Consider the following 12,818-nt stretch of genomic DNA (forward strand, 5'->3'; position numbering starts at 1 on the left):
TTATAAAAAGGTATTTACTTTTATTAATTAATAAATAAATACTAGATGATCTCAATTGTACCAAAACAGGGTATCAGAAAAAAAGACCTGTGCAAAAATACATATTTAAATATGTACAATTCATTTTTAACAAAATATGTCTTCTGAAATAGGGATACTTCCATATTTATAATAGAACAAGAAATTCCAAAATAAAGGTACAAAAGTAGGTTTTGTATAATTCTTTGTTCATCATTGCAGCACTTTTTTTTTTTTTTTTTAGGTTAAGAAAACTGCAGGAGTTGTCATGAAATTCTATTGGAAAGAATATAAAAATTATCTTGGTTTTAAATTGATACCAAAGTGTCTAGAAACAACCCATCCACTGCAAATTTGGTTTCTGCAAGTTAATTTAATTCAAAAATACTTGTATTCCCATGTTTTAAATGGTCTTAATTGTTCATCATAATAAAAAGTAGTTGTAGGAGAAAATAAAATATTTTAACAACAGTCTAAAATTTAATAGCACTGTTTAGAATATGTCTGTTTGTGGCAGGCAGAATCCAAAATGGCTAATTTCCTAATCCCGATGCTCTTTGTGCTACCGGGAGACATAATGAAATTCAATTAAAACCTCAGTCTAAGAAATCAAATGATCAACACTCACTAATCTAGATGTATCTACATTATTCTGAATCAACTTGCTATTGTGGGTCCTATTCACATCTTTTGGAACATGATCTGTCTATAAATTCCATCGCTAAAAGCAACTTTATTTATAACCATCAAGTCCCCTTGGCTCTGAAAATAAATTCTACCCATACCCCATTGCACTTGTCACCAAGGAATCAACTAGGTACGTTCTGATTCCCTCTTATCCTCTTTCTCTCCCTCCACTGGGATGAACAACCAACCAGACCAACTTCTAACTGCACCAAACTGGCCCATCCGCGCTCTGTCCTTACTTAAGCTCTCCTATAGTATCATTTTAAAAACATTTACTGATTGATTGCATAATAAGTGAACAGAATACTGTTCTCCCCTTCCTTAAAAAAAAAATCAATATTCTTACATCAATTTATAGCTAAAGTATCTGCATAAAGTTTTTGTTTTCTTACATAATAATTCTGTAGCAATTCACATTATTAGGCTGGTAACCAAGTATTTATTCATTCTACCTGTTGTTGACTTGAAATTCCCTGAAACTGAACCAAGAATTGTAGGGAAGAACGGATGCACTGATGGGCTCTGCCCAGGCCTCGCAGGGAAGTGGTCAGAGCCCTGGGAGATTTACCCTGTGTGTCTGTTCAGCAACTTGGTGAGTTCTTCTAAGCACGTGTGCCTGGCTCTTGGTTCAGGAGCTGTGATGGTGGCACCACCTGTTAAAAAACCCCAAGTGATCCCCGAAATTCCATGGCACCTTCTCAAGCAGTGATGTTTTAATATATTAAGCTTTCTTGTGGGGTGAGGTACTAGAAAAAATATCCTGGAGGCTCTCCAGAACTCTCAGGAAGATGGCTGGCATTAATCCCAAGAAAAGATGGTGTGTCGGGGAGACACACCATGCGTCCTGTCACCTCTGCACGGGTGCACGTACTCACCGCACTCCCTCCAGGGTGCCTGCTCCCTAACCACAGTGGCATCCGAATAAACATCTGCGATGGCAGGAGGGGGAGTACACAAAGCGGAAATTTATACTTAGTCCCAGGACAGTATCCGAAGATATTGAGGGTAATGCAGAGGGTGCCTTGGAAAGACTTATGTATAGTAATGACTTTGTGCATGACACTTTCTGCTGCATCCTGATAATTTCACTTTTCAAAGGCAATTTTTTGAAATAAGAGACTGGACAGGACAACCAACCCAATCTGCCATACTGTGTGACACGAAGACTTAAAGAATAAAAAAAGTCCATCTCTTTGGAATTCTTGGAAAAAATTTCCCCGATATAATGATTTTATCTACCATCCCCCCATCCCACTAAAATTTGGCTTTCCACTATTAAAACTAGTTTGCATTTTTGTTTTGTTTAAAAAAAAAAATCACACAGAATTGCTTTTGTACCACGAAAGTAAGCCTCTATAATGGTATATACCTGCTCTCTGGGCATCAGCTTGTAAGTTAGAAACTTCTGACAGCTTCTTATTCCAAATTGCTTGCAAAATGCTGGGCAAAATATAGGCTATTTTCTCATGATGCCTTGAGCTAACGTCTGTATTTCATTCCTGGAACATTGCTATAAAAAACCTACTGACAGATCCCCGTCTCTGGAGGGTGGCTCGGGGTACAGCTCTGTCTCTCCTCTGGAAGGGGTCTCCAGTTAAGGTGCCTAACTGCTGGAGAGTGACCTGCAGAAGACAGTGTAAAAAGGAACCGGGGCGGGGAGAGGTGGGAGGGAGCAAAGTGTACAGTAACGTTCCTGTCAAAACTATTCTTTCACCCAGCCAATCTCCTCCAAGAGTGGCTCTGTGATATACTGCAAGTTATAAAAACAAAACGAAAGCTTCTCACAGATTGGTAGCAAGCAGTCCAGACCACTTTAACACTGACAGAAGCAATTCAGCGGCTGAACTTGACCCAGTGTCCTTTAAAGTACTCACTGCTACAGACACAGCTTCAGGGAAATCCTCGTTAAAGTAACAGCCCGGCAGATTTCCACCCTTGAGGCCCACAGGAGGTTGGGAAAACAGACTCAAAGGCATCTTGGAGTCCAGAGTGCTGAGTGGAGGTGTAACTTGTCGTCAAAAGGGTCCAGGTTATTCCTCCCCGTGCTATTTTCAGCTGTCAGGGACGTGCCTTTGACTTTCAAAAAAGAGAGGGTAGGGAAAGAACGAAAAGGTGAGTAAGTGGCTGAACACTGCCCTGCCCTGATGCTAAACAAGAACATTTCAAAGGCCACTCGCCAATAAAGCCTTCAGTGACAGTGAGGCCAGGAGCCGGCAGCTACAGAACTGGGCCATAGCTTTCAAGAGCCCTCACTGCCCCATCATTCTAACGGCTTGACTTCTAGAAAACTGGAGAGACCCAGGCTGGGTTTCCCGCTTAGAGAAAAGGCTCACATGTTCGCCTTTTGGTTTATTTACTGATTTTCTTCCCTTGAAGGTCTTCCAGGTTGTCAACTGAACACTGAACAAGGTCAACTGGGCTGGCGCACATGCAGGTGTGAGAATTCACACCCAACGCAGTGCCCATGCTGGGGACGGGAACGCTGGCTGTGGACAGACTGGGGCTGGACTGGGGGAGTGACCCGGCCCCATTTCCTGGGCTTCCCATCATGTCCCACCGTACCTCTTGTTTAGGGAGCTTCAACCAGCTCACTTACCTCTATTTTAAAGTCAGCTCAATGAGGAACAGAGAGTAGAGGTCCCTACTTTTCTGAGAGCAGTATTTTTTTTTTTTTTTTGAGCCATCCTGCCACCTGTTGGCAGCTCAGCGGCAGCTCAGCTTGGGCTGGGCATTGAACTGCTGTTGCTCAGAGCTCACACTCTTGAGTGAGCTCTTAAGCAACTGAGCCACTCGGCTGACCCAAGAGCAGTGTTCTTTAAAGCATTTTGGAGTCATGGGTCCCTTTGAGATTTGGATGAAACCTACAGGTTTCCTCTTATAGTAAATGAGCATTGACAGATAAACATACAATACTTTTTGGGGGATTCACCGATCCTCTGATCTCTAGCTACGGGTCTCCCTAGGAATTGTGCGGCATGATAAAAAGTATTCCAACGCACAGAGGAAATCATTCTCAAACACAAACTTAGGCTGAAACTAATTTTAAGGAATAGGACACAAACGGTAGGCAGCCTGTCCTAGTGGGACAGTCCCCCAGCCAGTGGAAATCAGAGGAGGTAGACTGGTGGTCTGTGAGCCAAACAGCCTGTGTGGGCTACAGTAGATTAAAAAACCAAAACACGACAAAAACTACACAGGTTTAGAAGTGGCCAAGTTTCTCATGCAGGTGTGGCTCTGCAGTTTCTGGGGACCGTGGGCTCCATGCAGAAGGGGCAGCCACTCTCCCACAGGCCCTGCTGCCCTCTGCTGCGCCTGCCCAGCCTCCTCCTCTCCTTTCTGTCACCAGGGGGCAGTGGGGTCTGCAGCCGCATCTACATGAAGGCAGAGCGTGCTGAGGAGTCTACACGTGGGCATCTCAGCACAGGAGCACCCCCAGCGGGGTTCACGTGGCCTCGGGCAACTGCACTCAGAGGGGTTTCACAGGACAGGTGGACCATTCCTTGTGGTGTCTGCGCTGCATTTTTATGCTTATCATAAACTATATATAATGAGTAACTACAAACTAAGAAGTAAAAGCACATTTTCACTTGTCCAGGAAGCTCCTGGTCAAAGAGCCAAACACACAAATAGCCCCTATGTATTTGAGGTTCAAACAGAATTTAAGCAGCTGCTCTTTAAATTCACGGATAATGATTTTCCCCATACCTTTGGTACTGGGTATTAATTAATTCAGACAGATATTGGGAGGAAATTGTATCACAGTAAGAGACTTCCTGGTATTTTCTGAAGAAGTCCTAACCTGGCCGTTGAGTTAGGTTCTGAAGATGAGGAAGGAAGAAACAAACAAAAATGAGCCTCACATTTTAAGTCAGGGCTCTGGGGTGATGCTGCAGGAATTCCTGTTCGTAGGCAAGGTGAGGAGATACCCTGATGAATGAAATAACAAGATGGAAGATGAGCTGGAAGTTAGAGCAAAGGACGCAGGGAGGAATGGCTAAGGAGAGAAGGTCAGGAGAAAACAGTAACAGGTGGGAGAGTGGGGAACAGGCAGACACAGCACAGAGACAGAGCCACAGTGAACTCGGAGCCCGACAGCCAGGCAGCCGCTTCTCGACAACTGCACCCACATTCAGATTGCTTTTTCGTCTATTAACTTGAGAGAGAATTTAGTCTCCTGCTATGCTCATACTTAATGCTGTTATCCTCCTTCCCGGGAAAACAGGGAGGAGAAAATACAGGGAGAGAGTTAACCAGAAAATCTGAAATTCTTTGATGGGAAAATATTAGAAGCTCTTTCTTCTTAAAATTTAAACCATCCCTCTCTAGATCAGTGTGATTTTAGCTCAGCTTCCTTTAGAGGAACATACGAGACAAGTGCTCTGCAGGAAACGGTCTGCTTCCTTCCTGAACAGCGTCACAGGACGCACGCTGTCGCCCATGACTACACACGCTTGCTATGGAGAGGGATTTCGTGGTCACGCAGGACAGTCCCCACAGCCCTATCTGCTAATGTGCACTTCTGTGGTTTCGCTACTCAGGAGCGTCTCTCAACTCCTCAGAGATTCTGGCAGAGGGGAGCCTGTTTTACCTTCATATGGCAATGAACTCTTCCGTTTCTTAAAAGATCCCAGAAAGTTGGACGTTTGCTTATAGGCAAACCAACCAACCCAACTACACAGAGGTCCACACTGGAACAAGGTCTCAAGGGAGAGGAAACGGGCCTCCCCGTGGGGCTCAGAGCCCATGTCCTACCTGATGGAGGAGGGAACTGTTCGTCAGTCCTTGTGCCCCTGGGCTGGTGCCCGTGTACTTCACGTGGACATTGTTCATGGCTGGCAATTTGGCAACCTTGGTGGGTTTGCTGCTGCTGTTGTTGACGCTGCTCGAGCCAGGCGAGCACTTCCTTTTCTTTCCTATGAGTTTGTCCAGAGGAGTGTGTGAGTGGGAATAACCGCCGTGGGAGTTGACAGGCAGCTCGCTGGCCTGGTGAATGAAGGGGCCCAGAGAAAGCGTGGAGTCGCCGCTGTTGACCATCACACTCATCCTCTTGATGGCTTCAGCGGGGCTCCCTCCGGGGGGGCCCCTCCCTGACTGCTCGTGCCGGACACTCACGGAATTTGCTTTAGTCACCACACAATTGAGGCCGAGGCCATGGGAAGATGTCACCGCTGAGGGGTAGGGAGGCCCAGAGTGAGCCACACAGTTTTTCCTAGAAGACTCCATGGAATGAGAAGAAGAGGAAGAGGAGGAGGAAGAGGAAGAGGAGGAGGAGGAGGAGGAGGAGGAGGGAGCTAACAGTGGAGAACTGGTTCTGCGTTTCTTTCCTGAGGCGCTGCTGGTACTGCTACTGGTGCTGTGACAGTTAGTGCTGTTACCAGAAGGCTCCTTGGGCCGTAAAGACTTGCTGGATTTCAACTTCTGAGGTTTCCTGGACATGGGGGAGGAGGGCACTGAGGAAAGGCCAGAGGGCGTGGAAGGGGACGAGGACGAAGAGGACACTTGTCTGGCTTGCATACTGCACACAGGATCCATCGCCCCGGACGCAGCAGGCTGTGTGCTCAGCGCGGTGCCGTGAGCGGGCACCGACTTGCTATTTGGGGAGATGCAGGTGGATGAGAGCAGGACTGGAGATGAGGACACGGTGGCTGCTGCCAGGTAGCTGACCCCACACTGTGACGTCGGCACAGAGTTTGTCCGGTGAGGAACACGTGTGGAGATGGGCGATGTGGTACTGGGCACTGGTGGGATTTTCCTGCAGAAAAGGAGAGGGCAGTGAGCAGTATGTACTGCAGCCGTTCACGGACGTCTGGATGGACACCCCTTCACCCCACCCCTGTTAGAGGGATCACTCTGAAATGCAGAGGCAATTCTGTCACATCTCCCTTCAAACTCTTTCATGCCTTCGCTGGGGTTCTCAGATAATGGTCTGTGAGGCTCCATGGGCCTTGCCAGCTGCTGCTGCCCCAGCTTCAGACCGTCCCCTCCCAGTGCGCTGGTTCCAGCTGCTGATCTCCCTCAAGTTCCGAGACTAGGCCCTGCGCTGCCGCCCTGGCTATCTTCTGCCTGGGACACGCTTACCCCACCTTCTGCTCATCCCTCAGCTCCAGTCCCTCACCGCTTCCTTAGGAAGTGTCTTGGCCATCCTGACTTGACTTCTTTCCCACGGACTCACTCTGCCCCGTCCCCAGACTTTGGGGGACTCAGGGGGTTTTGAATGTGTGAGTGCTGCTCGCTCTCTAACATCTTTGCAGACGCGGCACCCACAGCTTATTTAGCACTGGGGCACACTGCCCAGTACGGTGCCTGGAATACAGAAGGCACTCAAATGTTGAGAGAATTCAAGGGCAAGGCTAATAATACCTGCTAAGTATTAACTATTGGCCTGAATGACTGTACAAGGGAATGAAGCCCCCAAATCTCAGGGGATTCCAGTCAGTGTTGAGACAATGTCTTCTGTGAAAAATGTCTGGGGAAGGTTATTTATTTGGGGGTTGGGGAGCCATTCAAATAGTCAAACCAGGGAGGCCTCCCTTTTATTTTAGCTCTGATTTTAAAATGTGATAGCAGCACAATTAAAAAAATCCCTATGGCAGAAATAACACTGAGGTGGCAAAGCAGAAAACGGCCTGACCAGAAGGCAAGCCCGGGACTGCTCTGTCCGGCTTCAGGAGCAGCTCTAGCTGATCCGGTCACCACGCCAGCTGGGGCTCCAGCTCATCTTTCAAGTGACAGAGTTGGCCCAGACTGCGGCCAAAGTGCTTTCCAGGTGCTTTTTAAGGAGAACTATAGTTACTAATAAAAGGAATTAATTACAAGTGTTTGCAGCAGCTTTAAAACTCCCCTTCAAGAGTGTGGCTCTGGCCCCGAGGAGGTGCTTCTCAACTCTGGCTGCACATTACAAGCACCTGTGGAGCTTAAGCTGCTCCCAGACTGACTGCAGCAGGATCCTGGGGGTGGGGGGATGGGGTGAGGAGGAGGGGGTACAGACATTAATAATTTCTAAATCTCTCCAGGAGATTCCAACGTGACCCCATGATTGAGAAGCTGGCTTCCGTCTATCCCTGTACTCCTGGTGATAAGCACGGACATTACCTGAGGGGCTTATGAGAAATGCAGGGTCCTCCGGCCCCACTCCTGACCCACCTCCCCAGAACCTGAATCTCAACGAGCCCCCAGGCGAGGCGTGGGCACTGGCGCCTTTGAGGAGCCTTCTGCTCACCGGGCGCAGTGGCTTCCCATGGCCACCAGGTGGCTCAGGAAGACAGAGCCTAAAAAGCAAGTTCGGGGGGGAAAGAAAAAGCATCCGAGGGGGAGCGTATTACTGGCCCATATTACTGGTTCCTCTTTAAAAAGCTCTTTTAAGTCATTCATTACCTTTTGTATAAAGACGAGACAATGAAAGAGTATGTAGTCATACTGACCTGGGTTTGCATAAATGAACTCTGTAAAGACAACACAAGCAACTAACAAAAATGCTTCTGCCTGGGGAGGAGAAAATAGGAATGTAGGGGCCGGGCAACTAAAATTTTCCCTGTATACTTCTTTGTACACATTTTTCTTTTTTTACCCAAGTGAATTTATTACCAATCTAAAAACCACACCTCAAAAACTCCTTGCTAACCATCGCAGCCCTTGATATGGAATAGTGGTCCCAAATCAGTGGCAGGTGATCAGTTTACATCAATCACAGGAACTTGGAAATGACCTTCTGGGTCATGGTCACGCTCCAGAGGAAGTGCTGGTCTAATTTCACACCATCCAGAGACCCCACACACTGAAGATGACTTCTTTCATTGTGACACTCAAATCCCACCTTCACTTACCCTCAAACTAACCACAATAAGCAACTAAAGGGTAAGGGGCTGAGAAGAGTGCCCCCTACACGGGGCTCTTCCTGGAAGGGAGAACTTTGGGCTGAGCCGGGAGGAGGGACCTGGACCGCTCTGAGAGTTTCCTTGGGCGCCTCAAAGATGCCGCCTGAGAACAGCGCAGAGAAGCGCTGACAGGCTCCCAGGAAGTCTTGGCGTTTCCTCAGGCACTGGCCTGGCACCTCTTGCCAGCTGCTGTCTGCCCCAGGCTTGTGTGCTAGCTCACCACTGAGCAACAAGTCTGAATCTGCTTTGACTTTTAAAACCAAAGGTCATGTTAACAAAAAGGAATGGATTCCTTCTTGCTGGGAGCAAGTGACTGATAAGGCAGTCAGCCTCTGACAGAACAGAGATAAGACAGGCAGAGAGACAGAGACACAGTGGACTCAACGTCATGATTCTGCCTCTGCACAAGTTCACACAAGCCACTCGGAACTGAATCCGTCTTTACCCAAACTGCTGGCCACAAACCACTTATCAATACGATGAGGACAAAACATTTGGAGGACCCTTCTAAACTCTTAGAGGAGTACTAAACCCATAGCTTAGTAAGCTCAATGGGCTCTCCACATCCCACCAGGTAGTCTGAAGAAAGATGCTGAGATTTCACGTAACGTGGGGTTCTCTGATAGGGAGAGACCTGCCCCGCCCCCGAAGCAATGCCCTTAGTCTGTCTGGGCAGGGACGATGTTCCTTCTTAAAGAAGGAAGAGGAGCCTCTTATCTCATAAGAACCAGGAAGAAATGTGGACTAGAAAAGCAGAGTAACACTGCTCTAGTGAACAAATACAAGTCCTATTATTAATGATCATGGAGATGGTTCTTTAGGTTGTGGGCTATTTGAGCCTCTGAGCAGCTTCCTCTGACTTTATTAGGAAACCAAGGCAGGGAGACAAATGGCTATCCCGGCAGAGTCCCTTCAGGGAGGTACTAGTAAATGATGCCCGAACGGAGGATTTGGGATGGCTGATGGACTACTGGACAGCCCCCTTTGGCAAAGCACAATGTTTCCCAGAGTAGGTACCGCCAAATGCTGGTTCCCCAAGATGTTTCCCTAAAAAAGGCTCCCAGGTCCAAAGAGCTTGGGAGACGTTCCACATTATACATGATCTCCCTTGTTTTGAAAATTACAATGGACTATTCCGATTAAAGGATCTGAGAAGTCCTGCAGACTTTGGGAATGACTAAGCTAAACCTTTCTGGCCATGGAACAAACTCTTCTTCCACTTAAAATCCCGTTTGGGAAACACGAGCATACAAAATGTTGACCAAGATGATCGTCTTACCCCAAACTGTCAGTCAGAGCACATGGCCCCTCTACCTAAAACTCTCTGTAGCTCCCCATTGCACTCAGAATCCATTTCAGTATCCTGTGGCCCGTGCAGGCCTCACGGATGTCATCCTACACCACGCTCGCCTTCTTGCTGTTTATCAAACAAACCACGTTCCTTTCTGACTCAAGCGTTTTACACACATGGTTGTTTCTGCCTGGAACTCACTCCTCCTCACCATCCCTTCGGCTGGTCCCTCGCCATCCATCCCAGTTCAAGGGGCTTCTCTTCAGAGAGGCTTGCCCTGAACTCTCTGGCCTGCTCTTTTTCCCATCTCAGCTCACTGTTTGGAACCAAACTGCCTCTGGGTCCAAATTTTGGCCCTCTCACTAACTTGCTGTGTGGCCTTGTTTCTCAGTTTCATTATTGTAAAATATGGATAATCGAGGTCACCGGACAAGGTGGATTGTGAGAATAAAATATATTTATAAGTTGCCCGACATACAGTAAGCTCTCACTGTTAGTGATTATTAGTGTTTCCATTATCTCTCTTATGACAAGCGATAATCTCTCTTTTCTGCGCGTTGGTTTTGGTGCTTTTCCACCAACTAGAATGTGAGCACCATACATGTGGGGGTCCCTGTGCCTGGAACCCCAGAACCCAGAACAAGACATAATTGCTGAAAGAGTGAATGAATGAATGATGAGGGGCCTTCTTCTCAGGGCCAAAGGGCACATTTTCATTTTAGATAAGCACATCTTCATTAAATCAGTCCCATAAGAAACGCAGAGGACGCAGCGCTGAGTAAAGCCCTTCCTATCCGCCCCCCCCCACCCCGCCCCAATCCCAGCGGCGGGAGAACAAGCACTCACTTCCACAGCTGTGCGTTCAGATGCTTCTCCACCATGAGGCTGAGGGCGCAGCGAAGCCGGTTCCACCTGGAGTCAAACACGTAATAGCCTCTTCCAATCTGCCGGCTCCCAAATGTGCAAAACTGCAAGAGAGAGCACAGGCCCACAGGGGCTTGCTAACTCTGAGGGTGGCATACCCGGCGAGGGCCTCTCTCCCTCAGCAGCGGAACTAACCATGAAAGACAGAACTTATTCTGAGCACCGAGAGCTGTGAAGCATGAGCGTGACAATGACTGGCCCTGAGCTTCATGGAAGAGAAAGGAAAAAGCATGAGCCGTCCCCGGACACACTGCGTGCTGCTGCTGGGGCACCCTGTTCTGAGCTGCTCTGCTCTCACACCTTGACGGCGCCCCCGAGGAGGGCATGCCAAGGTCCCTGGCGCGCCCCGCTAGTGTCTTGTCCCTGCTGCGTGGGGAGGGTGAGCGCGGGGCGGGTGGGAACTTACAGATGCTGGCTGAGGATGATGACCTGAATAATGACAGTCCAGTTTTTCAACAGACTCTTCTTTGTCATCGCCTTCTCCCTCCTCACTGGATAACCGAGAAGCTGGCTCAGTGGCAGGCAGGGGAGGGTGTGGAGATTCATGGACTGGAGAAGGGTCAATGGGGGCACTCCCACCTTGCTGAGCAGGGCAGCCTGGAGGCCTTGGTGAGTAGAAAGTGCAGCACTGATCAGATCACACGTCTGGGAATCAGTCGCCTTAACTCAGATACAACAACGGATCCAAAAGCACCTGGGGTCTACCACTAACACTGGGCTACCCGATCCAGTGGCCTGGGAGTGAAGGGTCCTCTCTCCTGAATCGCACAATGCCACATGGAGCTGTCTGCCATCGTTACTTATAATTAGTTCTCCTTTCTACAGCTACTTGGGTGGCTCAAGTCCTCCTTCTAGTCTCCCCAAAGAGGGGGAAATATACATGGCACTTAAGAGAATACTTTCTTTGATTCCCCTTCAAATTTCACCTGGATTTGGGTTACTAAGGCAATAAATGATATTGTCAAGTGCTCCACAGCAACCTAAGAGGGCTGGGGGAGGGGTGTGTGTGATAAAATAACTAGGCAGCATTACTACTTTATGTGGACAACTGATCCTAGAGCCCGGTACTCAAGGACAGAAACATATTTGTCCTACATGTAGTATAAAGTCCTGGTGATTCTAGAATTAAGCTTACTTTTTTATAGATGGGAGAATTTCAGTGAGAATATGGCCAAAGAAAGGACCTGCTAAGGAATCACAGCTGGGCCTGGCCACGCTCTCAGAAAGCAGAGGGCTCGCTTTGGGATAGGCTCAAGCACACACCTGGGTTTTCATGTGGGAGGCACTTCCACCCCTCACGCAATAATTTCAAGGATCAGACAGGTGAGTGTGAGTGTGAGCCATTAGGGAATGGCGAGGGCTGGCACGTTCCTAAGCAGAAGCCCTTGCTGCTGCTGACCAACACTGGAGGCCCTCATCACTACGCCTTTCTCTCTGCCTTCCCTCTGGGAATTGGGTACAAAGGCCTTTACTTTAACCTGCTTAGATACATAAGCACAGACATGCAGATATTCTGTCTCCGAGAAATGTGTATGGTAAGTTCTTGGTAAAACACTCTGACCCATTGCTTACTTCATGGCTAAAATGCCTAATACATGCTTAGGCCAAAGTCCCAAATGAATGAATGAAAAAATATGTTGATAAATGGATGCTGAAAAACTGAGGCTGGCTGTTGTTCCCAGCAAGGATTCCCACTGCTGCATTTTGCAAGAAGCGAGACAAATGAATGAGAAATTGCTGCTAAAGCCACGTGAAATGTTCCAGTCACTACCCTGCAGGTAGGACCCAAGTGCCAGCCCTGCTCAGTGGGCTTAAGAGACACACAGTGTTGGGCAGGGATGGAGCAGGTAATTGTAGCTTTAGTCTACTGCTTGCATTGGGCCAAGAAGAGCCCAAGATGGACTCAACAACTTTTTTTCCTTTCAAGTAAAATCCAATTATAATAAAAACCACCTCATCATCTCCTAGTGAGCCTGATGTACATTCCTTGACATCATGACTGCACTGGTGTGTGTCTGTTCTCT

At 48.0% G+C, this 12,818-nt stretch overlaps 1 protein-coding gene across 7 annotated transcripts in view; it reads right to left on the reverse strand.

The window, feature by feature from the left end:
* Positions 1 to 12,818, reverse strand: part of ATXN7 (ataxin 7) — a 134,317-nt gene continuing 121,499 nt past the window's right edge. For 5 of the 7 annotated variants that reach the window (XM_019624091.1, XM_019624088.1, XM_019624090.1 and 2 more), the window contains 5 exons: positions 11,201 to 11,399; positions 10,717 to 10,838; positions 5,458 to 6,457; positions 4,566 to 4,632; positions 1 to 2,781 (listed from right to left, as the gene is read on the reverse strand). In XM_019624091.1, coding sequence (XP_019479636.1) covers positions 2,672 to 2,781; positions 4,566 to 4,632; positions 5,458 to 6,457; positions 10,717 to 10,838; positions 11,201 to 11,399 — 1,498 coding nt within the window. In that variant the 3' untranslated portion in view covers positions 1 to 2,671. The remainder of the gene's footprint in view (positions 2,782 to 4,565; positions 4,633 to 5,457; positions 6,458 to 10,716; positions 10,839 to 11,200; positions 11,400 to 12,818) is intronic. The other 2 variants (XM_019624092.1, XM_019624094.1) reach the window with 1 other exon arrangement.

Source organism: Hipposideros armiger, unplaced genomic scaffold, assembly GCF_001890085.2.
Source record: "Hipposideros armiger isolate ML-2016 unplaced genomic scaffold, ASM189008v1 scaffold_578, whole genome shotgun sequence".
NCBI lineage: Eukaryota > Metazoa > Chordata > Mammalia > Chiroptera > Hipposideridae > Hipposideros > Hipposideros armiger.